This window comes from Amia ocellicauda, chromosome 3, assembly GCF_036373705.1.
Source record: "Amia ocellicauda isolate fAmiCal2 chromosome 3, fAmiCal2.hap1, whole genome shotgun sequence".
Classification (NCBI taxonomy): Eukaryota; Metazoa; Chordata; class Actinopteri; order Amiiformes; family Amiidae; genus Amia; species Amia ocellicauda.
This window is the reverse complement of record NC_089852.1, coordinates 51,345,338-51,372,143: the sequence shown is the minus strand read 5'-3', so window position 1 is coordinate 51,372,143 and position 26,806 is coordinate 51,345,338. Positions and strand designations below refer to the sequence as shown.

The following is a 26,806-nucleotide window of genomic DNA, read 5'->3' as shown; positions in this document are numbered from 1 at the left end:
ACTTCAAGAAAGAAATTGATGATCTAATGGCAGTTCAGAGGAGTGCAACCAGACTTATTCCAGGTTTGAAGGGAAGACTGAGGGAACTGAACTTTTTCACCCTGGAACAGAGAAGACTACGTGGGGACTTGGTTCCAGTCTTCAAAATCATGAAAGGCATTGACCACATCAAACCAGAGAAGCTTTTCCAGATCAGCATGGACACACGGACCCGGGGATACAAATGGAAACTGGGCTTAAAAGGCATTCAAGACAGAAAACAGGAGACACTTCTTCATACCGGGAAATGTAACAAAAACTCCCTAGCAATGTGGTTGAAGCCGAAAATTTGGGAACAATCAAAAATAGACTGGATGTGATGGATCACTGAGTTATTAATGGACACCAAACTAGCATAATTGGTTGAATGGCCTCCTCTTGTTTTGTAAACTTTCTCATGTTTCTTGTATGCCACACTTTAAAGGAGAGTGCTACAGACTGGGATAATAATTATTGCATCGGATTGGAAACACAAGATAAGGCTACATTTTTTTCTTCTAAATTAAAAGTTCACTTAGGGGCCAGCAGAAATGTTTTAACAAATGCATCATATTTAGATCCTTGCATGCAGTTGTGATCAGAAGGAGCTGGGGAGATGTTAAAGCAACAGTATGCAATAGTAAAAGTGTTGATATGGTTCTATTAAAAAGCAATAAGTAGTATTCCATCTGAAATAAGGGCACTCTATAGACAATTTCCCAGTGGCAGGGAACTTCAAGTCTGAAGTGTCACTGGCAGCCCCTCAGCCTCAATATATCATATGATATCATACCAATAAATTAAAATGAAAGGCAAAAAGAAACAAATTCAGGTCCTTTTAAAGGACACAGGATCGATTTTTGTTTTCTTATTGAGTGAAATAAACCTGGCGATGGCTTCTGTTACTCTTCATATTTAACACATAACGTAACACGTAACACGTAACACGTAACACATATCTACTTATCAGTTTGCTTGTGCTTATGAGGCAGTTATTACATTCATTAGGTCTACTAAGTTATATGTTGCACAAGTATAAAAATTTCTTATCCATGTTTATGTATCATTCTTGGTATTTATTTAAAAACCAAGTTGTGCACCAATCTTCTCAAGAGTATAGTATAGTATAATCTTTCTGTGAATGACACTTGGTGTTTTGTCACTGTTACATCAACTGTGAGTCAAAGCTGTGCATTGTAATTTTGTTAGGTCAGCGAAGCCTCTATTTGCTATACAGTATATATACAGATCTCTCTTTCCTGCACCTGGTACGCTGTGTAAACACTCACCCACAGGAGAGCTCCTGGGCGTGGGGAGCAGGGTGCGGCGAGTGGTTACGGGGGTGTTGGTGGGCTGGGGGCTGCCCCTGCTGGGTCCTCTGACGGCCTCACTGGGTGGCACAGCTACCTTCTGGTTGGCCGGTTCCTCGCCTCCACTGCTTGGACCTATGAAAAATCAGAACATGTTAAGTGAGAGAACTTTGAATAAGGGGCTAAAGGATTTCAAATTTTAAGAGAAAATCCTATTCAAAAGGCTTTTTCTTTAACGATCTACAGATTATTGCTGCAATTAATTTGAAGTAACAGAGCCCTAACCACTAACTGTGTTTGGCTTTTCTTACTCTTTATGTAGAACAATTACTTTTCTTGCAAGTTCCTTTCCAATATACCTTTCCATGTGGATGTATGATATTTCTATTTAGCGCTAGACCAAATCAAAACTTTGACTTACCCACAAATATCATTTACAAATTTGCACCATATCGAGTTTTGATTTATAAGTACTAGAATGTGACTTCTAAATTAAAACGTGATAGGACACAGATTTATACTTTGTGATTTGCGGGTAGGTCGAAGTTTTAATATGGTATAGCCCTTAATTGCCTTCCCTAAAATTATGTTAGTTAATCCAATATACTACTTAATAAAATAATATAGATAGCTTCTTGAGATTTTTTTTAGGAGGTGTGTATTTAAAGTGGGTTGCATTTAATTTACTGTATATTGGATACTGTCAGCCTTTTAAGACTTTGTATAAGGCAAAATAAATTATTATTATTATTATTATTAACAACAACTTAGAATTAAAGCATTAATAGTCAAGATTTGTCTTTTACAAGTTATCCATAGTTTTGTTTACTGTAGCTACGAGCCTTTTCTCTGAAAGTATCTCCCTGCCTCTGATTATATTTAAATATAATTTCTGCTTTGCCTTGTTGGTTTCAATTAATGAGTGCAATCCTAAAGTCCTAAGTATCCTCTTTATCTTCTGTTTGTAAAGAGGTCCCTCAGTTTCAAGTTTAAGTTTGTGTTCTAAATCATTATATTTCTCATAAGCCAGGATACAGCTAATTTACAGGGGGTGTTTACAAATTGCGCATCTTGCTTGCATTGTGAATGAATAACCACACCAAAAACTGCAGGAGTGGGACAACATGAATCTGGTAAATAAACCGATTCCACACTTAAAGAAAAAACTTGTGCCTCACTTTTCTATGCCTACTTCAATCTTCATTTAACCATATGACAAAAGATGTTTGTTAATGGGCACCATATGAGTCAAAGGCAGTGCACTCAGTGATATCCTTGTGCCAGGAGTAAGAAATTATTCATCTTCTTAATTATACATATTGTTTATTGGTCTGTTATCTTTTCATAGCAAAGCACATATTTAGTAAAGATCTGTTACATAAATTTAACACTGCAGGGAGGTTACAACAATAAATACAGAATGCAATGCAAACTGCAAAGTTACAGTGAAAGAAAATACAGTACAAGATAAAAACAAAATGAACAGAATAATGTGAAGGGGTGTGGAAGTATTAAAGGCAAATTTCTCACTGGTAAGCAAGGCATACAGACAAAGCTGAAACTAATTAATGAGTGTGTGCAAAATGATGATTCTGTAAATAAAAAAGGAAACCAGTCTATACTTTTATAGCAAATGATCATCTTTGTTTAGCATGAGAAATTCATGCCTATTTGTTCTTACACAGATTTTACATTTCATCAAACATTCATAGACCCTGTTCTTCTACAGCACAATCAAACCGCCAATTATATTCTGGAACATGTCCCAAGCTTTGTCAAATGCTGAACAAGGTTTACTTTACCCTTATGTGATGGTGCTTACCACACCTTTTCTGTTTCCCCTGCAGTTGTCAGTGCATTTGATTTACGTATTTTATGATTCTATTGAATTGCCTGGTTATGAAGGTACAACATGAGAACAATTCAATACAATTTTTTTTTTCACAAGATGCAAAATTCAATCGTATAGCATTTACTGTATATACTTAAAATTATGATATATTTAACTGAGCTGTTTAAATTTTGAGTCCTTAACTAAGAACATAAGAACATATGAAAGTGTACAAACGAGAGGAGGCCATTCGACCCATCGTGCTTGTTTGGTGTCCATTAATAACTAAGTAACAAAATCTCATTTGAACTTTTTATACAACTTATAATATAGATTACTATTTTCATTGCTGTGGTTGCACAATAAAGGTGCAGTCCCTCTGTCACACACAGTTTCTTTTGCATATCAAGTGTAACAGCCATTCATTTCTTAAACTCAGTTGTACCTCTTGGCTTTATGCTTTAGAAAGACCATCCTTAGTTTGTTGTGTTGCAGTTTCATATCTTTGCTCTTATAGAAGACAACATGTAGTGCACTGGTAAATTCAGAAATAAAGAATAACAATCTTAAATGGAGTATTTCTTAACAAAATATATTCAGTCCTAGCTAGTACTCTGATTGATGGTTCATTATGCAGATGGACTTGTTTGGATGAAAGATGAAAACTGACCAAGAAAAAGATCACATACAAGATTGGGAGGATTTCATCCAGAAAGGACAAGGACTGAAGTTGATGATGATGATGTGGAAATGTATTATTATTATTATTATTATTATTATTATTATTATTATTATTATTACTACTATTATTACTATTATTAAAAACAAAAAGGATTAGCAAGTGTAGTGACCTTCAGTTCACAGTGTAGGAGATTGGAAAATGTGGCTTTTAAGCCTACATTATAATTGCATACTTTAGGTAACCTTCCTGGCTCTAATGAAGTTCACAGCATTCAGATTTACTGCTTTAGATTAATAACATCAAAAACAGTTAGATAGATATCCTTGTTACATTAGTATGCAGTATAGTTTTGATTTTGCACTAGATATTCTTATTCACAAGGTAGAGGTAGAGAACGGAATGGATATTGTGTTGAAAGGCAGGGAGGGTGGAAACACCTAAAAAGAGATCATTGTTAACAGCCTGTGTGAATAATGTGTAATGGATATTTTCTCATTTCCAAGGCAACTGAAAATCTAAGGAGGGTGTCTACCTCAAATGTTGCTTTCAAAACTATATATCATAAATAACTGATCTGACCATTTTGTCAAACATGATATGGATGTGAATGAATAAGCATAGGCACAGCTTTATGCCTCTTTCTCTTTTAGTTCAGTTAGTGGAACAATTCATCTTTTTGTGCTGTCTGCTTATTTATTTTCTCAAAATGGGATCAGCAAAGAAGTGAAAAATAGTGTTGCACCCATTTATAATGATAGTGTACTGTAATATACCATTAATCTGGCAGAAAGAACACCAGAAGAAACAACTAACTCTTTACAACCTTGAAAAAACAATACATGTTCTTCCAAAAGCCATTGTAACAATATACAGCACCAACATGCTTAATGTGCGGAAACACCTATTGCACTGGAAAGACGTTAAAACTTACAAGTGATTTAGTGCAGGCTTTGTGTTTGCCTTGGAACAAATTGCCAGACAGTGAAATGGTATTGTCTCCCTAAGGTACCATACTTCAATAAAAAGATTAAGGCTTTATTACTGAAGACAGCAGCTCATTGGTTGGAGTAGATACATTATTTGCGCACTCCCCAAATTTTTTTTCCCATAAAGTGCCCCTGCTAACATGTTCTGAAACACCATTATGAAATGGCTGATGCCTGTGTTGCTGTTAGAAGACTTCAGGGCTGAAGGGACCCCATGTCCCATTATCACATTGTCAAGTGGGGCTTCCTACAGCTGTATTTCCAGTTATATCTTGCAGCAGGCTCTAAATAAGCAGAGATACTTAAAATCCTACATATTAAAATCCTTTCTGCTTTCATACAAACTAACACACCAAAAATATTATTTAACAAATGCTTCAGATATCTTTCTATAGACCTAGGCTTTACTTGAACTTGGAATGTATATTTGTAAAGTCTAAACCCGGACTGCTTAGGTCTGTATGCTTATTCTTACAGCTAATTATGTCAGTGTTTTTACCCATGTCTTGGTAGGGATCAAATAATGTATCAGAGAGACAGACATTAAAATAAAAAAAAAGTATAATATAAATCATTTTCAGAAATCCTTGTCACAAATTTTGGAAAAACTAAGCAGTACTTATGATATACATACAGGGATATACAAACTGCATCTATAGGGTACACATACACACATAACATGGTAACCACAAATTGAAATATTCAGACTTAATCAGACTTCAGCAAATTCATTGGATGTCTGTGGTAAGTAAATGAGTAAAAGTACAAAGAAACAGTGTATAGTTCCGACAGGCAAATTAAGGCTGGAATTAAATCAAAACTTTGACCCACCTGCTAATACAAAACTACAAACCTGTACTCAGTGATGGCTTCATTTTTTGTAAGATGCTACATTCTTCTAATGTAACTGATTCAAATTATACAGGTTTGTAGTTTGCCATTGGCAGGTGGGTCACATTTTTAATTTGTATAAAATTAGTTCAGGAGTATAATTCTGAAAACACCATCAATCATACCACATGACAAACAGGATGAAAATGAATTTCAATTGGATTAAAGATGCAGTAATGTAGTGAACTAACCTAAACTAACAAAACTGTAATATTTTGCATTTCCTAACTAAACTCCCAAGTAAGGCACACTGCTATTTAAAATCAAAATGATACAAGCTTAGAATAAGATTGGAGGTCATAACTCATGAAACAAGACAACTCCCTATTTAAGTCCAACTGGACCCACCATTAAATGCTTGCATGTACAGAACACACCGTATTACTAAAACTAAAATTCTTTATTGGCATTCTGGACAATTTAAACACTGTTTGCCTGTTTTTAATTGCTCGCTTTGTGGGTTTTCACATACGGCACATTAACACGTGCTGAGACAGGGAGGATTTGGGATCAACTGGGTTTAGAAGAGTGTTATTAATCTGCCACGCAGCGCTGAATAAACAGTTAATTTCTGAAGGAAAGTGTGAGGTGACAACACACACGCCAGCTTTGCTTTGTGTCATTTCAATGTATTCTGAGTACCGTTCACAATTATCAAGACATGGTTGAAATATATCCTGAATTTTAGATTCAACTGCATGAAAGTGAAAATCAACCTGGACTTGAGAGATAACTAACATAAGAACATAAGAAAGTTTACAAACGAGAGGAGGCCATTCGACCCACCGTGCTCGTTTGGTGTCCATTAATAACTCAGTGTATTTTTGAATGTTCCCAAATTGTTGCTTCAACCACATCGCTGGGGAGTTTGTTGCAGATTGTAACAACTCTCTGTGTGAAGAAGTGTCTCCTGTTTTCTGTCTTGAATGCCTTTAAGCCCAATTTCCATTTGTGTGCCCAGGACTAAATGACTAAATTCATGACCTAAAATAGGATATAGAGGCTTTCAGGAGATTGCATGTATTCAAATATAAAAAGACATATGGGTTATATAATATAGACATGCTGCATATTACCCCCCTCCTTCCACACACATACACACACACTCACACATCAGACCTTGAATTTCCCCAGGCCTTCCATTACAACACACCTCCATAGTTCTCAACTTTAGAATGTGGAAGTGAGGTTTAGGGCAATTAATAATCTTTCTAGTTCTAGCTTCCCTGGGGACATATACTTCACTCAGGTTTGATCTAAATACAGAGATAAGTCTGGGGAAATAATACAAATTGTATGAATGGACCCTTGTCTGTGGTATTTATTTTAAAAGGAGTGCAAGTCTATATTTAGAAATGCAAAGCATATGCCTGTAGTGTAACTAAGAGTACATGCTCATTTATAGAATGTGCAGGCTGCCTGACACCTCGGCTATCCACTAAGGCAAAAATAGACTGTGTCTGGGTCTCATATCCTCCTTCGAGAGCTGGAACATGAAATAGAACAGAACAGTCAATAGCTTTTCATACAGGGTACTCTGAAATCTATGTGGGTACAGAGTTAATAAAAAGAGTCCTATAATCATTTGGCTTAAGCTGTGGTATCTGACAAGGGAAAGTGCAATTACTATTATACTTTTTTTAATGTACACATACATACGCACGCACGCACGCACACACATTTTACATACCCCAACTCAGTCCAATCTAGAATATTAACACTTTTCCCAAGGCTAAATCAGTGTTCAGCAAACTCTGAAAATATTGAATTTATTGAACAGCATGTATTAAACTAAATGAATCAAATAATAACATTGTTTCAAATGAAGAGTGGTAATATTGTATATAATCCAAAGATCAGACACTGACTGCAGTGAATGTAAAGATATTTTGCTCTCTAGTTTCACAATGCACATTCAGGATGACAATAGCTTCTGCCTTTTTCGTCATCAGTACACGTATCTGAGAAGCTTATAGAAATTCCACCCGCACCCAGGAGCTTAAGGCAGGATCAACAGGGATTGACACTAGAATCTGCTTATCATAAAAGTACTCTAAACTGCAGAATGTATTAGTTACACTATGTAATAGTTGGATATATGAAAACTGTACAATGGCATTTGTTGTCTGATAAAATGTGAGGGAATTTAGTTCAAGAAAAGCAAAGCAAAGAAAGATATCTCAATTTTGATGCACATAAACACACATTTCCAGACACAAAAGATAAGATTCACCATTTTATTTAATTACCTACATAATGAACATACCTTTGTCTCATATGCCAAAATGATACTGAAACCAAAGATTTCTGTTTACAATCAAAACTATACAACTTTTCCCCCTTTTATATAAAACATTTTTTTTTTCTGCAATGTTATTATTTTCTACTATTATCCAGCCTCATTTTGTAGACAAATGAAGGGGATACCTCTTGCCTGGGGTTATCAGCACTGTCAATATGGACCAATGAAAGACAACTGAGGGGGGAAGGCTGGATGTGGAAAAAAACACTCAGCAAATTGGTAAAGGAGGGGTGCAGGGCAAGATGTCTACCAGTCAAGGGCAAAAGAGAGAGAGAGCTGGGGGAGGGGGAACAGACGGTGAAGGTCAGAAGGAGGATGTTTCAGTCTTCTGAAGGGGGTGATTATGATTAGGCATCCCAGTGAACCACTGATTGGTTAGGTATTTTCATTTTTTTAAGAGTGGGGGTAAAGCAATTTGTCAGGCACTGCAGCAGGCATAAAGAGAAATGGAGAATTTTCACTTTTTTGTATGTATGTATGTATGTATGTATGTATGCATGCATGCATGCCTGTATTTATGTATTTATTTATGATATGTATGTCTGTTGTGTCCAATAACAGTAATGGGCAACTGCTTGTAGGATAATGGCAGAAGGATGTGGGTGGGATCCTTTGTGAGAAATTGAGTTGCTGCAGAACCCCCAGGGGGCATTATCATTCCTGTTTCTAAATTCCTAAATGTGTTTGGCAATTAGATGATTCTCCCTCGAAGCCAAGGCTCTCCTGGGGACCCTCCTGCTGAGACAGGCCGTTTGGTCTGTGCCGCAGCTCTGCAGGAGTACCTACAGGCTGCACCCCTCCTGCCACCAACAAAGACGCAAAAGGCTTTAATGAGGCCTGCATGTGGCTCCGTGGCCCACTGAGTTCATACACTGTTTTCACAGCTTAAGGTCATACCCTCTAAAAACAAAGACATAATCATGCGTAAGCATGAACATTTATTTTCACGAACTGAAAAGATCATTCTGAAGCAACTCCTTGTTCAGGTGCAATAATCTTTCAAGGCTCCCGCCCCACACCGCCCCCCACCCACCAAAATCCAATGTGCTCTTCAACAAAAAAGAACATTAAAAAGCGTTTGCGTGTTAGTGTTAGTTTATATTAGGAATTGGAACGTTAAATATAATGGCTTTTAACATTCCATAAAGATCTCTGCATTTCACGGTTTCTTTCTGAAGAAGGACAGATAAATCATATTCTTTGTGTGTCAAATATAGTTGACACACACCAGACATGAATGAAAAGAGTGAGCAGATTGGAGGAGAATAGGTATTGCACACCAGTAGCGAATGACACAAATACATCACGAACTATAACAATTTTAAGAGCAGAATAAATTACAATAAACTATAAAGGCATGAACAACCAGCAGCATACACACAACAACCAACGACATCACATTAACAACACACAATAACCAAGTTTTTCCTGCAGCTACTTACATGTTTGGGTGAAATAAAACTGAAATCTCAATATTCTGTTGCATTTATCTTATTTATGCTATGTCAATGGCTGGTGGCTCTTTTTTTTGTTTGTTTGTTTTATTGGGGGGGGTGGTGGTGTTTTTAGAGTGAATAACATTCTTCTCCACAGCAATGAAAACCAATTAAACATCCCTGTGGCCTCAGATCAAATGAAGATCAAGAGCTCAGAAGAACAGGGATGGCTGGAATTAGATGAATCAAAATGAGATGAGTTGAGAGGAACAAAGACAAAGAGCAACCCTGACTGTACCTAGTCTAAAGCCCTTTAAGTAGTTTGGGAAGCAGGAGAATGAATGATCAATTCTCCAAAGTTGTATGTAATAAAGGTCTATAACAGTTCTTTGCTTTTGCCACTGATTAACTCTGCCCTTCAATTATATTTACCATACAGGAGTTCAGAGTGAGTTCATGTGAAATGAAAAAAAGATGCGCTCTGGAGACTGTATGGGCAATGCAGTGTACACTGTTTTAGAGAAAACATCACATTAAGGAGAAGTTACATAATTTCTGACTCAGTTTTTCTTGTGTTTATAAACCTTGATGTGTATTTTAAATTTATTTCTGTGCTAAAAACAATATCTAATGAAAATCGTGGTATCCTGTACCTCTCCATGTTTTACCATGATTTGATTTTCCTATACTTTGTAGTGGGTACAATGTTAATCAAAAATGTACTGCATAACAGGACACATCTCAGTTATAAGTAACAGATTCTCTTCTAAACATCTATTCACACAACCACCAACATATATACAGTGCATCCGGAAAGTATTTTTGTTTTATATTTTTAATAAATTTGCAAAGATTTCAAACAAACTTCTTTCACATTGTCATTATGGGGTATTGTTTGTAGAATTTTGAGGAAAATAATGAATTTAATCAATTTTGGAATAAGGCTGTAACATAACAAAATGTGGAAAAAGTGATGCGCTGTGAATACTTTCCGGATGCACTGTATGACAGTACTGCTTTAAATCCCATGGGATTTACTCAATGTCAGCCTGTTGAATCGGTGACATGTTACATGAATTTCTGTTACATTGACTCCTCCTCCTTTTATAGTATTTTTCTTTGGTATGCAATCAATACTTCAATAAAACATTGGCCTTAAAAACTAAAGGGTTACCCTTAAGTTATTTTAAACCTGTGAAATATTCAATCATTTGAACATGACAAATTCAAAAGTACATTTTCATGACAACCTGCGGTGATGGGTTAAGAACAAAAAATGAGGGTCAAATGTTTTGATGCTGTTGCACTAACATGTATGAGACAGGACCCTCTAATGATTTGACTAATTAAAGATATGTGAGGAGGTTTTAATTTTAAGGTTTTTAAGACCCTGAAAAAAAATAGCAAATTCAGTTTTAGCATGGAGATATAAACTCTTTCACCCTGTCCATACCACAACAACATAATTAAAGATTATGTCAAAGCTGGCTAAAACAAAACATTTAACTTTCCAAAATGAATATTGGTTTCTGCCTGTCCAAGAATCAAAAAGAGCAAGCACAGTTACAGTACATCACAGGAGAACATTATAGTATACTTTAATTGAAGAAAGAATTTCATTTTTGGACCGAGATTCACATCAGAAATGTGTGATGCTACTGTTAAGAAATCAGCACTTATCATTATGCTGAATGAGTAACACTTTGGAATATCAAAACTAGAATTAAAAAAATATTTATCTTCATTGTCAAGGCTGAAATATTTGAATAGTGCATGAATCTGTAGGGAATCCACTGGATGACCTCAGGAAATGAAGCTTCAATTCAAAAGCATTCAACATTAATTGGATGTAAAATATCTGACATTGAGAAAATGTCAACTGATCACAGTCACAGCAAAGGGAAATAAAACGCTCATCATCTCAATTTCTAGATGTCATCCTGAGTCCGTTTGAGTCCAAAGCTGACATTAACATTAACATTCCTGTTGTATCTAAGGTTAATGACATATGCTCGACCATACATTTTTCAGAAGGATAACTTTACGTTCTATACACTTTGAGTACCAAGCTTTGTACCCAGGTGATACAACTGGGATGTAGCATATGAGAAATGTTTTTCATCCCCAGGCATCAATTAATAAATGACACAGAGCAGCTGGGTCAGATAATTAAAGGAGACACTGAAATAGCAGACAAATGTCTTGCTTCTCACAAAACCCAGCCATAGCTTTAATTGTTGGATTGAAAAGTCAAGGAAACCTCCAGGCTCCAATCCTATTACCAAAGAGTGAGCCTGGCAATCAGGAAAGCAGAGGTAATTCCCAGGAAAGAACATTCATCTGCAATATAATGATGTTCGGTTCAGACAAAAGGACACACAGCAGACACTGGCAGCAGAAGTTCAGGCAGCTACTTTCTGATAATGGCATGGGGCTCAGTCTGGAGAACCAGAGTTAATTAATGTTCAAACACTCATACACAGTGTGGCCACTGCATCAGAATGTATCCCTAATCCTAGTATATCCTAACCTATCAAGATACAGAACAGAGCAAGAACCAAGAGCCCAGCACAGGTTAAAAGCTCTGACAAAGACACTACAGACTATTCATAATTAAAAATAACAGCTGTAATTACCCAAGATAGTTAGTGCCATTGCCTAAGGAAAGGCTTTCCAGCCAATGTGGTTAAACAAGAAAAACAATAATAAGTAGCTCTATATCTCTGAATTAAAAAAAAAAAAAGGAAATGAGAAGATGGTGTTGCTGATAATGTTGTTCATTCCTCTGCGAAGTCTCACAGCTCACTATCTCTTTCTCTGGTTTCGCTGAGGGCCTGTTGAAACCCCAGTTCCAATTAGACCTTCGATTTAGAACAATAACACGAGACCTGTGATAGTGCTGACAGACAGGAAACACGCCAGCTGGGCTTTCTACAGTCTGGATCTTTTTATTTATTTTTTGTTGATACGGAATGACCCGTGTGAAAAATAATTGATGCCTGGATTTTTAAATGCCCAAAGAGGGGTTTTAAAAGATTTTTAATGTGGAAGAGAAAATGTCTCCCACCTTTTCTGAATTTGTCTGTAAAAGGGTAAAGATGAATACAAGGCAAAGGAAATATAAAAGCATAGAAAGCATGTGTATCTTTAAGTGCTCACTCTTATCTTTGGTGAGATTGTGTGTATATTATATCACTGCTGAATCCTTCATATTAGTTTATGGAATCTATATTGTTTTAAGGGCTTCCCAAAAGGGATGTCATACGTAATGTCTGGCCTTTCTACAGTGGAAAAGGTTGGCTATTGTGATGGTGTCATGACATGTTGGTATAAATAGACCTTTGGGTCAATAAAGCTTTGGCTCAGAGTGCAGGTCAAAAGGGTTTGGTGGGCTTGAATGTTAACTTTTTTTTTAACATAGGAGACTTGATGATAACAACGAAGCAATAGTCTTAGCCAACACTTAGGAAGATTTGACAAATGAATCAAAAGGGACTAATGCCTGAAGAAATATGGTTGGTGCAATGCTTTCACTGGGAAATGTAAGCAAACTGAAAAGTCTGTAAATATTTTAAACTGTGACTGGATGCCCCCCATCAGGGCAGGAATACTGCTGAAGACCATGGATGTGATGGGAATACTCATTGCTGCCTTGTCTTTGGCCGAAGCGCTTATCGACTTCAAGTTCACGGCTGCTGGCAATGAGCCCCATTGGAAACAGGTGATCAGCCCCTGCTGTGCCTTCTCCTATTTTAATCTCTCCCCTTCTGTGCTGTCGGCTGTCCACAGTACGTTTTTAGTATTATTTTAAATGCAGAGATTAAATGACATATTACTCTGTAAAGGTTCAGATAAAATATTGAAAATAAACATCTATACCACATTCATAAGCTCAAACACAAATCAAAACTCATCTGGAAAGACAAGACCATTTCTTAGTGTGCTAAAGACTAGGCCAAAAGCCTTTTAAATTAGACAATCTGACATACCTACACATTTTATTGTTTGATAATTGCTGATTGCACAACAGGCAACCACCATAAAATAATAAGTTCAGGCAACACCTACAGTGGGGGAAAAAGGTATTTGATCCCCTGCTGATTTTGTACGTTTGCCCACTGACAAAGAAATGATCAGTCTATAATTTTAATGGTAGGTGTATTTTAACAGTGAGAGACAGAATAACAACAAAAAAATCCAGAAAAACGCATTTCAAAAAAGTTATACATTGATTTGCATGTTAATGAGGGAAATAAGTATTTGACCCCTTCGACTTAGTACTTGGTGGCAAAACCCTTGTTGGCAATCACAGAGGTCAGATGTTTCTTATAGTTGTCCACCAGGTTTGCACACATCTCAGGAGGGATTTTGTCCCACTCCTCTTTGCAGATCCTCTCCAAGTCATTAAGGTTTCGAGGCTGACGTTTGGCAACTCGAACCTTCAGCTCCCTCCACAGATTTTCTATGGGATTAAGGTCTGGAGACTGGCTAGGCCACTCCAGGACCTTAATGTGCTTCTTCTTGAGCCACTCCTTTGTTGCCTTAGCTGTGTGTTTTGGGTCATTGTCATGCTGGAATACCCATCCACGACCCATTTTCAATGCCCTGGCTGAGGGAAGGAGGTTCTCACCCAAGATTTGACGGTACATGGCCCCGTCCATCGTCCCTTTGATGCGGTGCAGTTGTCCTGTCCCCTTAGCAGAAAGACACCCCCAAAGCATAATGTTTCAACCTCCATGTTTGACGGTGGTGATGGTGTTCTTGGGGTCATTCCTCCTCCTCCAAACACGGCGAGTTGAGTTGATGCCAAAGAGCTTGATTTTGGTCTCATCTGACCACAACACTTTCACCCAGTTCTCCTCTGAATCATTCAGATGTTCTTTGGCAAACTTCAGACGGGCCTGTACATGTGCTTTCTTGAGCAGGGGGGCCTTGCGGGCCCTGCAGGATTTCAGTCCTTCACGGCGTAGTGTTACCAATTGTTTTCTTGGTGACTATGGTCCCAGCTGCCTTGAGATCATTAACAAGATCCTCCCGTGTAGTTCTGGGCTGATTCCTCACCGTTCTCATGATCATTGAAACTCCACGAGGTGAGATCTTGCATGGAGGCCCAGACCGAGGGAGACTGACAGTTATTTTGTGTTTCTTCCATTTGCGAATAATCGCACTGTTGTCACCTTCTCACCAAGCTGCTTGGCGATGGTCTTGTAGCCCAATCCAGCCTTGTGTAGGTCTACAATCTTGTCCCTGACATCCTTGGACAGCTCTTTGGTCTTGGCCATGGTGGAGAGTTTGGAATCTGATTGATTGATTGCTTCTGTGGACAGGTGTCTTTTCTACAGGTAACGAGCTGAGATTAGGAGCACTCCCTTTAAGAGAGTGCTCCTAATCTCAGCTCGTTACCTGTATAAAAGACATCTGGGAGCCAGAAATCTTGCAGATTGATAGGGGATCAAATACTTATTTCCCTCATTAACATGCAAATCAATTTATAACTTTTTTGAAATGCGTTTTTCTGGATTTTTTTGTTGTTATTCTGTCTCTCACTGTTAAAATACACCTACCATTAAAATTATAGACTGATCATTTCTTTGTCAGTGGGCAAATGTACAAAATCAGCAGGGGATCAAATACTTTTTTCCCCCACTGTATTAACCCTGTGGAAATAATTCAATTCAGATAATCTCTGGTTTATCTGCTGTATTCCATAACAACATACAAAACAGCAGTATATTTTTCCTTGATAATCCACTTTTACTTTGGCAAGGCTTATTAAACTCAGATACACATTGCAGATTGCTAACTGAAGTGATTCTTCAAGCAACCACAGCATACTGCTGACAGAATAATACAGGTCATAAATTCCATTACAAGTTGCACAGTCCTGTGACTAAAGTATTGTGCTTGGTGGTTAATTGTGGTTTTAAACTATTCTTTATGGTCAGAACATGATAAACAATTGCCAAACAGTGGATCATTTCACAAATGATAGAATATTCAAAACAATTATAAAGATAAAATATTTTTTCAACATAAAAATATGCATGAGTAAAATTAAGTAAAATCCCTTTTCAGTCCTTTTTCCTCAACAAAATAAATATCTGCAGTCTGATGTATAACAGCCCCGCAGAGACAATCAGCATGAAGTCAAACACGATTTAGTTAACATGTGTCCATTTACAAGTTAAATGAACAAATGAATAAATAAATAAATAAATAAATACAGCAGATCTGGGTTTCCCTCTAAAATATTAAGGACTGGTTTATAAAATGTCATGACTGAAACGTGCACACTTTAGTTAAATTAAACCTGCTATATTGTAGCTGCTGTTACTGTATGATTAATCATGAAACGTGTGTATTTTGTTTCAGCTGTAACTTGCCCTGGTTAAGGACATCTGCTAAGTAAATTAAAAATAATATGGCAAAAAGTGTCATTTGCACTTACAAATCTGTAGTAAAGAGTAATAAGTTAAGGGAGTCAAGTTGTGCCATTTAAAATACATATCTACTAGCACATATCTTGATGATGATTACAATAATAACAATAATAATAAATAGCAAATATTGTATTGTACGTGGAAGTTTTCTTACAGTAACGTAATGCATGTCTGAATATAATGTTGTCTATACACGTTTAGCTCTTCTTAATATCTCACAGAAACCTTTATTTATTACGCTGTTTACAATCATGTAAAGCAGAAAGAATAAAATAGACACATAAGTCCTTTCCACATCAGGCACTATTGCTCGTAGTGTTGTTCTCTGTCTTTGTTTTTAAAACAAAACAAACCAAATCCACAATCGCTCTGCTCCTCCCACAACAAATGAACTTCCGACACGGCCCGGTTTTACACGCGGCACTGGTCCGAGGCATGAGTGTGTTTAGTGGGCGTGTTCCTCTCCATGTTCATATTGTCACTTCTCCGTACGTTGCTGCTGCGTCACAGAGGTGAACTGGACTGCTGTACCTAATTATCGACATTATCGAAAATGTATCTAAACGGCTATATATCATTATCGAGAGAAGTAATTACTGCGATAATTATTGATATTGATTTTTCGCCCAGCCCTAGTACAAAGACATCTCAGCTCTAATCTGAGGAATGTAGAATCTTTTGAGGCAGTATGTCTGCAGCCCGTTCCATTTGCAGTGCAAATTATATACAACTGCTTTTGAAATAGCTTTTTGTCTGCTAAATGGTCTTCGCTGGAGACTGAGGTTAAGAGGGATATGGGAAGATGGAAAATGTAAATGTAAAAGGTTCATCCCAGACTTACAAAAATGTTTGCTCCCTACATTCCCTACACTCCTTCACAGCCTGTCAGTCAGCTGCTGTTAAATCTGAATTGAGGAATCACTATCTGACACACTGATATACCTATAACAGTTGGTACACGCTCATATCTTACAGAAATTCAGTCAAACCATCAAATTCAGATTGGCATAAGCACCTTCATATGATAAGGTGAAATTTACATCTTTATATTCAAACCTGCAGTATGGAAATATAGACTGAAGTACAGTCATCCATACACAAATATAAAACTATGCATGTATGTATGAAAAGTATCTTGGTTTAATAAGAATAAATCCAGAAAATCTCACTCTTACAAGAACTGGAAGAGGATCCAATATTTGGCTACATTTCTGTCACTTTCAGTGGGACTCTATGCATATCTATGACAAGATGTATACATACATCAAATACAAAACAAAAACAAAACAAAAAAACATTGTTTTATAAAGACTTACATTGCAATGGCTTGTCTTTTCCAGCAGACACTTTTTGGTAGACCAAGGAAATAAAAGCGACACCGTAACCAATCACAGTGAACATCTGGGCTGGTGTTGTGTTGAGTAGATGAAAACAATCCCAGCTCTGCCAACATACAGTAATCATTATCTGGTCCCAAAGGTGTCACTGCTCTGGTTAGCACTTTTGAGAAAGGAACGTGACTGGGGCCAACTGACTGACACAGCCCCCAGCAAGACAATGTGGAGCATGGCAACAGACACAAACAACTTCCCTGCAGTGAAACAAGGAGGTTTTCTAGACAACAAGCTGCTTAGATGGAGGCCAAGCCAGGGCCCTGAGAGCCACATAACTTCAGGGGCTAAGGTTTCACCCATATCAGTTATAAATAGCAAGGAGCAAGGAAACTGTAAGGAAATTGGTTACAAAGCAGGCCTGTGGAACTGTAAACTCCCAGCTGTCTGGGAGTTTTATACAGAGGCAGGGCAGTGGACACCAAGTCTGGGACATTGGACCCCATTATTCATAAAAGGGCTTCAGCAGCAGGACATACAAGTTGTATTACAAAAAGAGGTTGTAAATCTTGACAGAAACACAGGCGCCACCCGGGACCTCTCAGCTGCTTGTGCTGGAGCAAATGTCTTGACACTTGAGGAAGACACCAGATTAACTCCTCATTATCTTGCTGAGTCAAGCCATTCATCATCGGCCTTCAAGACACCAAAGCTGCAATTAAATTAAATTCTACATACTAGCCTGTAAGTTTGCTTAAGCACAAATTAGTTGCTACCTTAGGCCATGCACGTTTGTGAATAACACAGGAAAACAAAACAAAACAAAACAAAACAATACAAACATTCCTTTGAACAACTGTATCTTTTTGAGAGAAAAACTCAATAAGCCTGATATATATCAGTTCTATGTTTTCACTCAATAAGTCCCATGAATTGTAAAGCATGCATCTCAGCAACAAACAACTCAGATAGCTGTAAAATTAAAATAAAATACAGGAACAATAGTCAGAATGTGAAATCTAAATTAGAAAGGGTACAGAAATACATTACAACATATAGCCAGTTTTGAAGAAAGCAAAACAAAAATCTGATCAAAAGCCACCTTGGGAAAAAAAAAAAAATCTTCGCTGTAACCGAATCTGAAAGATGGATACATTTTGGCATGGTGTTCCACTGTGTAGGAGTGCAAACACAGAGTGCTCTATTTCTGTCACAGTTTGCATCCGAGTTTTTGGAAAGAACAACTGAGCAGCCCTGGGTGAGCACAAAGCAAGAACAGGTGGAGTGTTTCTTCTTAATTAATTATTTGTAACATTCAACACAATTGTCATCCCCTACTATTAAAACATGACTGTTTAGTGTATTTTATACAGTTACTGAATTTGATCCCAGAATCCATCAAACTTAACCAGTATTACTCAGCTTACCCTTTGTTTTTCTCAGCAAACAGATTCATAAGTAGATGAACATTAGTCATTGATAAAACATGTAATATAATTAAACAATCAACATAATAACACAAGTATTGTTCATTGTGTGTTTAGATAACAACCAGCCTACAGACATTCTTAACAAGTGACTACCACATATACAGTGAGGGAAAAAAGTATTTGATCCCCTGCTGATTTTGTACGTTTGCCCACTGACAAAGAAATGATCAGTCTATAATTTTAATGGTAGGTGTATTTTAACAGTGAGAGACAGAATAACAACAAAAAAATCCAGAAAAATGCATTTCAAAAAAGTTATAAATTGATTTGCTTGTTAATGAGGGAAATAAGTATTTGACCCCTTCGACTTGGCAAAACCCTTGTTGGCAATCACAGAGGTCAGACGTTTCTTGTAGTTGGCCACCAGGTTTGCACACATCTCAGGAGGGATTTTGTCCCACTCCTCTTTGCAGATCCTCTCCAAGTCATTAAGGTTTCGAGGCTGTCATTTGGAAACTCGAACCTTCAGCTCCCTCCACAGATTTTCTATGGGATTAAGGTCTGGAGAATGGCTAGGCCACTCCAGGACCTTAATGTGCTTCTTCTTGAGCCACTCCTTTGTTGCCTTGGCTGTGTGTTTTGGGTCATTGTCATGCTGGAATACCCATCCACGACCCATTTTCAGGGAAGGAGGTTCTCACCCAAGATGTGACGGTACATGGCCCCGTCCATTGTCCCTTTGATGCGGTGCAGTTGTCCTGTCCCCGTAGCAGAAAAACACCCCCAAAGCATAATGTTTCCACCTCCATTTTTGACGGTGGGGATGGTGTTCTTGGGGTCATTCCTCCTCCTCCAAACACGGCGAGTTGAGTTGATGCCAAAGAGCTTGATTTTGGTCTCATCTGACCACAACACTTTCACCCAGTTCTCCTCTGAATCATTCAGATGTTCATTGGCAAACTTCAGACGGGCCTATACATGTGCTTTCTTGAGCAGGGGGACCTTGCGGGCGCTGCAGGATTTCAGTCCTTCATGGCGTAGTGTGTTACCAATTGTTTTCTTGGTGACTATGGTCCCAGCTGCCTTGAGATCATTAACAAGATCCTCCCGTGTAGTTCTGGGCTGATTCCTCACCGTTCTCATGATCATTGAAACTCCACGAGGTGAGATCTTGCATGGAGCCCCAGACCGAGGGAGACTGACAGTTATTTTGTGTTTCTTCCATTTGCGAATATTCGTACCAACTGTTGTCATCTTCTCACCAAGCTGCTTGGGAATGGTCTTGTAGCCCATTCCAGCCTTGTGTAGGTCTACAATCTTGTCCCTGACATCCTTGGACAGCTCTTTGGTCTTGGCTATGGTGGAGAGTTTGGAATCTGATTGATTGATTGCTTCTGTGGACAGGTGTCTTTTATACAGGTAAGAAGCTGAGATTAGGAGCACTCCCTTTAAGAGAGTGCTCCTAATCTCAGCTCGTTACCTGTATAAAAGTCACCTGGGAGCCAGAAATCTTGCTGATTGATAGGGGATCAAATACTTATTTCCCTCATTAACATGCAAATCAATTTATAACTTTTTTGAAATGCGTTTTTCTGGATTTTTTTGTTGTTATTCTGTCTCTCACTGTTAAAATACACCTACCATAAAAATTATAGACTGATCATTTCTTTGTCAGTGGGCAAACGTACAAAATCAGCAGGGGATCAAATACTTTTTTCCCCTCACTGTATCAGCTGATAATCACCCATAATCAAGACTTCTTCATTTATTTTTATTTTTTGTATGTGTGGGAAGAATATTGAGGTGAAACTGTGAGGAAACTCAAAAGTTTCGGAGGAAAAACATTAATTTAAATATTGACAAACATAAAATGGAAACTTCTCTGCCAGTTTCCAAAGTCATTTAATGGTTGTCATAGGAGATGAAGTAAACATAAGTGTAGTTTTCTTTCATGACTGTCCTATGCACATCAGCTTTCATACCTTTGAGTGAAGACGTCACCAAATTTAGAAACGTTTAATCAGATTGGGCGAGGTTTAACCATGATCATCCTTTTGGCTGTGAAAGTGCTGATTGGAAAGCAGGCTGGGGTTAAAAGTACCCAAGTCCTTCTTTAATCTTCTCTCTCATTCAGAGCAAGTGATGAAAATCAAAGACTTGGAAAAGCCTGGCTGAAAAGAGGAGCACCCACTTTGGATTACAGAGATAATTAAAGGAGCTCCTGGCCTTGTCCTTAATCCTGACAATAGACTGCATTCTTAATCAAGGCCTGCTGTTCACCTTACAGATCTGACGGCGAGTGGAGAAATCATGAAATGAAAAGCAGACTGTCGCAAATAACATGATTCCTCTACAGTAATATGGGTATTCCACAGTCGGTGTTGGTGACAGCTTTTCATGCTTGTATATATCCATAGAAATATACTGATTCACTCTTTTTGTAATGAATTTCTCAAGATCACTATTCTCAATATGACCAATAACCTAAACTTCTGCACTTATTGATATAATAATTACTAAAGGGCCAAAAATCCTGTTTTAATCATTTTAAGCAGGAACTACTTCAGCAGCAAGTAGCAGAGGTCTAACAAAATATAGCTGCATTCATTACTGTGAGATGTCACAGCTGCTTAAGCAAGTCATTTTTTATTTTCACTCTCCACATTTGTTTTTGAACTCAGGAATATTACAGTGGAATGTGGTAACTTTTTGACTGCTCTCTCTTTGATGTCACTCACAGTTGGTGGAAATGCCTCTCTCTAAGCCGTGATGCAATGGGAGTGGCTGGAGTCAAAGTGCTGAACAGTGGCGTACACATCCAGGCCTGGTTCTACAGCAGCTGCTATTGACGTCAGACAGACAGCATTCTGAGCACACATCACTGCTGTACCCAACTAGGTCCATGCAAGCTGACAGTAAGTGCATGAAACTTAAAAAAAAAAAAAAAATCTGTATATAATTTTCATCCCTATATGAACGTTCTTGTTTTGTTTTATAAAACCCACAAATCACATGAGCACCCATTTCCAGGTCTTTTTTGTTGATTCAAGTAATTATTTTGAATAACAAAAGATACAAAACTAAAAGAAAATAAGGATATGATTTATTCTCCTTTTTTCTTAGAAGAAGTTAATGAAAATGTCACTATATATTTAAATCAAGCCTTAGCATTTCCCTGGAAGCAAAGATTTCCTGAGCAAGATTTCAGGTTTAATATATGCTTTCTTAAACATATTTATGTGGTTATTGATTTTGTTGTTAAAAAGTCCCCAGAGGTTCTTATGCAGTGATCATGTGCTCTGTTATTTGTAATGCCCTTGCATTCACAGATAACAGTTCATGGCACCTTCAGCTGTGTCCCAAGCTGTATCCCTCCTGCTTGAGAATGGGGACTGACTTTCTATGAACATCTACAAATGCTGCTAGAACTCATCTGAGAAACAAAAATATTAAAATACCTATATTGTATTAGCATAACCATTACAAAATTGATACATTAAGCTCATTATACAGTATATTAGAACTTTTAACTTCATAAAGCACAACTTTTGCCTCCAATCAATTACACACAAATGGTATTTTGTCATGCTGTCAGCTTAAATGTATGTTATACATCAAAGGCCTCAAATATTTCCCTTCATCAAACAAGTTTAAAAGAAAAGCAAAACAGCTGCTTTGACAAATTAATAAATAAGTTCAAACAGATATTATAGAATCAAGAATCAGGAAAAGCATCAAAAACACCAGTCACAGAAATACACTAATAAACAATGCTTTACAGAGCATTAAGCCTAAATGCTCTGAGTCAGTGTAATGGTAATTGTGTAGTGGCATTTTTTTAAATAAAACTTAGTTATTTAAACAAGTATACATATTTAAACATTCAAAAATAACTAGGTCAACAATGGTCTCTTCAAAAGAAGAATAGAAGTTCAACACAAATCAAGTTGTAGTGAAGTACAGTTTTAGAACGCGTGGCAGCTGTGATACCACAGCTGTAATATATTCTTCCAGTGCCTTGAGATAGCTGTTTTACAGACTCCCCTTGTACTGCAGACCTCAGCACTTTCAGTAACTATAGAACTTCAGTCAGCACTTACCTGGAGCTGGCTGTGAACTGCAGATATGCTAATTGATGGCTGACTAAGTAATGACTGGCCAGTGGGGGGGCTTGTATATATTTAAGATTTACAATGTGCTTATTTATGGCTGCAGCTGAGAATAAAATAAAATAACAGCAGCATGCTGTTGTATCAGAATGGCTCCTCCATCCACACTGCAGCACTATTATAAAAGTAACGCTTGACCACACATTAAGCTTTCATGGTGTTTGACATTGCAAGCTTAAACATCCTAAGAATTTTAATTGTGCTAAAAGATATACAGTCACCTTTACAAAACAGTCAACCATGCACTCTTTTCCCTGTAACCAGCGTTTAAATACAGAACAGCAAGGGAGGGACTGTTTGTTCAGTGTCTAGGTTGGCTAAAATGTACTGATTCATTCAGTGAGCCTCATGACCAGAGTAAGAAGACACTAAACTACAGGAATCTCAATAACACCTATAGACAGGCTGTAGTAAACTGACTCTCTGGCAGATCCCCCCTAACAAACAAGTTTAAAATTAATGAATAAGAATACTAAATACAAAATAATTTTAATATTTCACATTACTTTTCAAATTCACAAACCATACACTCACAAACTCTATCCAATAAATAGAAGATGAAATGTTACCTGCCAGTTATGACACATGATATGTCTTGAAACCATCCAAAAATATAAAGAGATTCAACTGGATGATAATGCATAATAGAAACCTTTGCTTGAAGGTCTATTCTACTGAATGTTACACTCTGTTGAGATCAACATGTTTTAAGGCCAGTCGTTGAATTAATTCAATATAAGATTTCCATATCATATATAAATCATATTCCTAGTTTAAGGGTAAACTGAACCTTGGATGTGTTTAAATGTAGCATGTAGGTGCAGTTTTTAACTTTTATCTCCTCTGCTTGGGAAAGTGTCCTGCCAACCCACTGACAAGCATTTTCCATCCTGCACCATGACTCAGTTTCTCCCTCATTTACAAACATTTTTCATAATGTTTCATGAATTGAGCTATAGAATCTCAATCTCAACATCACATGACAAAACTGTTTTAGTAAAAGTAGCAGCCTTGACACCACAGAGGCAATACACCTGCAACACCACAGCAAGCTAATGGAGAAGATCATCATCACAAATAAGACACGTCCTACATGGGAGGAAGTCATCTTCCCCATATTCCTTGATGGTTTCTAATGGCTAATTGACTCATGGATCTCGTCCAACCATTTCTTGAAGGATTCCATGGAATTAGCTTCAATAACGTAGCTACAATTTTACTTCATACATTCATCAGGGTCTACCGGAATCAGTGACGTAAGAAGGTGTATCCCACAGATGCGGATGTGTATTACCAATATTGTACTATTTGTGGGCAAAAAATAAATAAAATAAAATAAAGCCCCTGAAATTGCTAATTTCTGAACTTGTGATTAGACTGCAGCGAGAAAGCTCAAAGTCAAAATTAGCAACCATTATGATATTTTAATTTGCACAGAGAAGATTACATTGTAATTTATCATGCTCTGTGAAAATACAGCCCTTAGAAAATTAAATTTTGTAATCAGGAGAACATCAACATGTTTGGACTGGATTCCAACTCTGACAGCTCAGTTCCCATGAAGTGGAATAATCACCACCAAGAGACGAAAACTCATTAACGTTCTTACTCATGCGTCAGATAGTCACTGAAAATAACAAAACAATGTACACCCCCATCCTCCTGTTTAATTTGGGCAAGTGGAAACATGAATCTCCACAGAGTACTAACTCCCAAATTTGTTGACAGCATTCATGCACTGCACTCTTTGACAGATACATTTGAAAAAGTACAAAGGTGGCATTAATAAAACAATATTGAATTAGTGGCATTTTCTCTGCTTCAGATATCTGATTTCTAACCTTATGTAATGGGAATAGGGAAATATGTGTTATGTTGTGGGACTAGTTGGACTAGACTGTATTTTCTGTCATCTTTCTTATTAAAGGTGTGAGCACCAGTTTTAACACATAGATAAACTGTAAGATACAAACAGAAATTACTATATGCAGTGTTGTCTTTATGATTTAAAGAGTTAACAGTTAACACATTAAATGTTTAATTAAACTGTATGTTATTTAAATATAGCCAATGCATTTATTAGTCTGCTCAGAAATCTGCACATTTGTTTCTTAAATTCTGGGATTTAAAAAGGTGTTTTCAGCAGAATTCTGCGGCAGTGATTATGATCAGAAAAAATGTGTTTCATGTAATGAAACGAACAATTAAAAGGCATAAACTGAGACAATGAGGGATGCATAAACTCTTATATAATTTCCATATCTCAAAATGAACATGCTCCACTGTGACTGCCAATTTGAATGACAATGCTAACATGTTCGTCATGACAAATCATAATGAAAATCAAAAATAAATAAATAATCTGATTTTAAAATGCATACAATTACACGAACTATATATGCATGAACATACACCAATCAGCCATAACATTATGACCACCTGCCTAATACTGTGTCGGTCCCCCTTTTGCCTCCAAAACAGCCCTGACCCATTGAGGCATGGACTCCACTAGACCTCTGAAGGTGTGCTGTGGTATCTGGCACCAAGACGTTAGCAGCAGATCCTTTAAGTCCTGTACGTTGCGAGGTTGGGCCTCCATGGATCGGACTTGTTTGTCCAGCACATCCCACAGATGCTCGATTTGATTGAGATCTGGGGAATTTGGAGGCCAAGTCAACACCTTGAACTCATTGTTGTGTTCCTCAAACCATTCCTGAACCATTTTTGCTTTGTGGCACGGTGCATTATCCTGCTGAAAGAAGCCAATGCCATCAGGGAATACCGTTTCCATGAAAGGGTGTTCAAGCTCTGCAACAACGCTTAGGTAGGTGGTACGTGTCAAAGTAACATCCACATGAATGGCAGGACCCAAGGTTTCCCAGAAGAACATTGCCCAAAGCATCACACTGCCTCTGCCGGCTTGCCTTCTTCCCATAGTGCATCCTGGTGCCATGTGTTCTCCAGGTAAGCGACGCACATGCACCCGGCCATCCACGTGATGTAAAAGACAACATGATTGATCAGACCAGGCCACCTTCCTCCATTGCTCCGTGGTCCAGTTCTGATGCTCACATGCCCATTGTAGGTGCTTTCGGCAGTGGACAGGGGTCAACATGGGCACCCTGACTGGTCTGCGGCTACGCAGCCCCATACGCAACAAACTGCGATGCACTGTGTGTTCTGACACCTTTCTATCAGAATCAGCATTAACTTTTTCAGCAATTTGAGCTACAGTAGCTTGTCTGTTGGATCGGACCACACAGGCCATCCTTCGCTCCCCACGTGCATCAATGAGCCTTGGCCACCCATGACCCTGTCCCGGTTCACCGCTTTTCCTTCCTTGGACTACTTTTGATAGATACTGGTCACTGCAGACCAGGAACACCCCACAAGAGCTGCAGTTTTGGAGATGCTCTGACCCAGTCATCTAGCCATCACAATTTGGCCCTTGTCAAAGTCGCTCAGATCCTTACGCTTGCCCATTTTTCCTGCTTCTAACACATCAACTTTGAGGACAAAATATTCACATGCTGCCTAATATATCCCACCCACTGACAGGTGCCATGCTAACGAGATTATCAATGTTATGGCTGATAGGTGTATATGCCTGTACATATTCCATAAATATCATCCAGACATCTCCATGCTTTACCTATTCATGTAAATCTTAATAATTGCAATTATACTGTATGTTTACACTATAGCCGCTTTGACAGCAGTGTCACTCGATGCAGTGTTCGTCTCTTAAAAGTTGCGTTGCTTACATTTGACTTTTTTAAATTGTGTAACTGATAAAAAGTTGGTTCTTTAATAAGATATTAAGTTTATACAATATTATACGTAATTTAAAATCCCCACTGTTTAAAATAATTGAAAGGTTCTGAATTAGGAAATTATTACTTCAATTAAAGCTTCAAGTGAGTAATCGAGAGCTCAGTTGGAACAAAAACCAGTAGGGTAGGTGGGCCAGGATGAGAACC

The 26,806-nt window shown here is 37.7% G+C and overlaps 1 protein-coding gene across 2 annotated transcripts in view; it reads right to left on the bottom strand.

The window, feature by feature from the left end:
• The window catches only part of mtus2a (microtubule associated tumor suppressor candidate 2a), a 194,484-nt gene that overhangs the window by 49,068 nt on the left and 118,610 nt on the right, over positions 1-26,806 (bottom strand). For both annotated transcript variants that reach the window (XM_066699875.1, XM_066699876.1), the window contains exon 6: positions 1,308-1,463. In XM_066699875.1, the coding sequence (XP_066555972.1) occupies positions 1,308-1,463 (156 nt within the window). The remainder of the gene's footprint in view (positions 1-1,307; positions 1,464-26,806) is intronic.